At 56.9% G+C, this 320-nt stretch overlaps 1 protein-coding gene across 1 annotated transcript in view; it reads left to right on the top strand.

Annotated features, from left to right (window-relative positions):
• The window catches only part of LOC107124169 (tetraspanin-14-like), a gene marked incomplete at both ends in the record, with an annotated part of 3,387 nt that extends 3,148 nt beyond the window's left edge, over positions 1-239 (top strand). Inside the window, one exon of the mRNA XM_015427555.1 lies at positions 114-239. Coding sequence (XP_015283041.1) covers positions 114-239 — 126 coding nt within the window. The remainder of the gene's footprint in view (positions 1-113) is intronic.
• Between the last annotated feature and the right edge of the window lie 81 nt (positions 240-320).

Consider the following 320-nt stretch of genomic DNA (forward strand, 5'->3'; position numbering starts at 1 on the left):
GCTCTTCCCCGTGCATTCCTCTGCCCGTAACGTTAAAGTCCCAAGCTATGGAGATGCTGAGTGGCTTTCGCACAGCCCTCTTTGACGGCAGATGGATTTCCCCCCTCTTGCAGAACCAATGCTGCGGCGCCCAGGACCCCAACGACTGGGACTTGAACATCTACTTCAACTGCAGCAGCAACAGCAAAAGCCGGGAGCGGTGCGGGGTCCCTTTTTCCTGCTGTATCCCCGACCCAGCGGTGAGCTACTTCCTGACTACTTGGATATTGTCAGGGGGGGGCGGGGGCGGAGGGAGGAAAGTGCTTTCTAGCAGTTTTTTT

The sequence above is a fragment of the Gekko japonicus genome, unplaced genomic scaffold, assembly GCF_001447785.1.
Source record: "Gekko japonicus isolate JY-2015 unplaced genomic scaffold, Gekko_japonicus_V1.1 scaffold10969, whole genome shotgun sequence".
Taxonomy (NCBI): Eukaryota; Metazoa; Chordata; class Lepidosauria; order Squamata; family Gekkonidae; genus Gekko; species Gekko japonicus.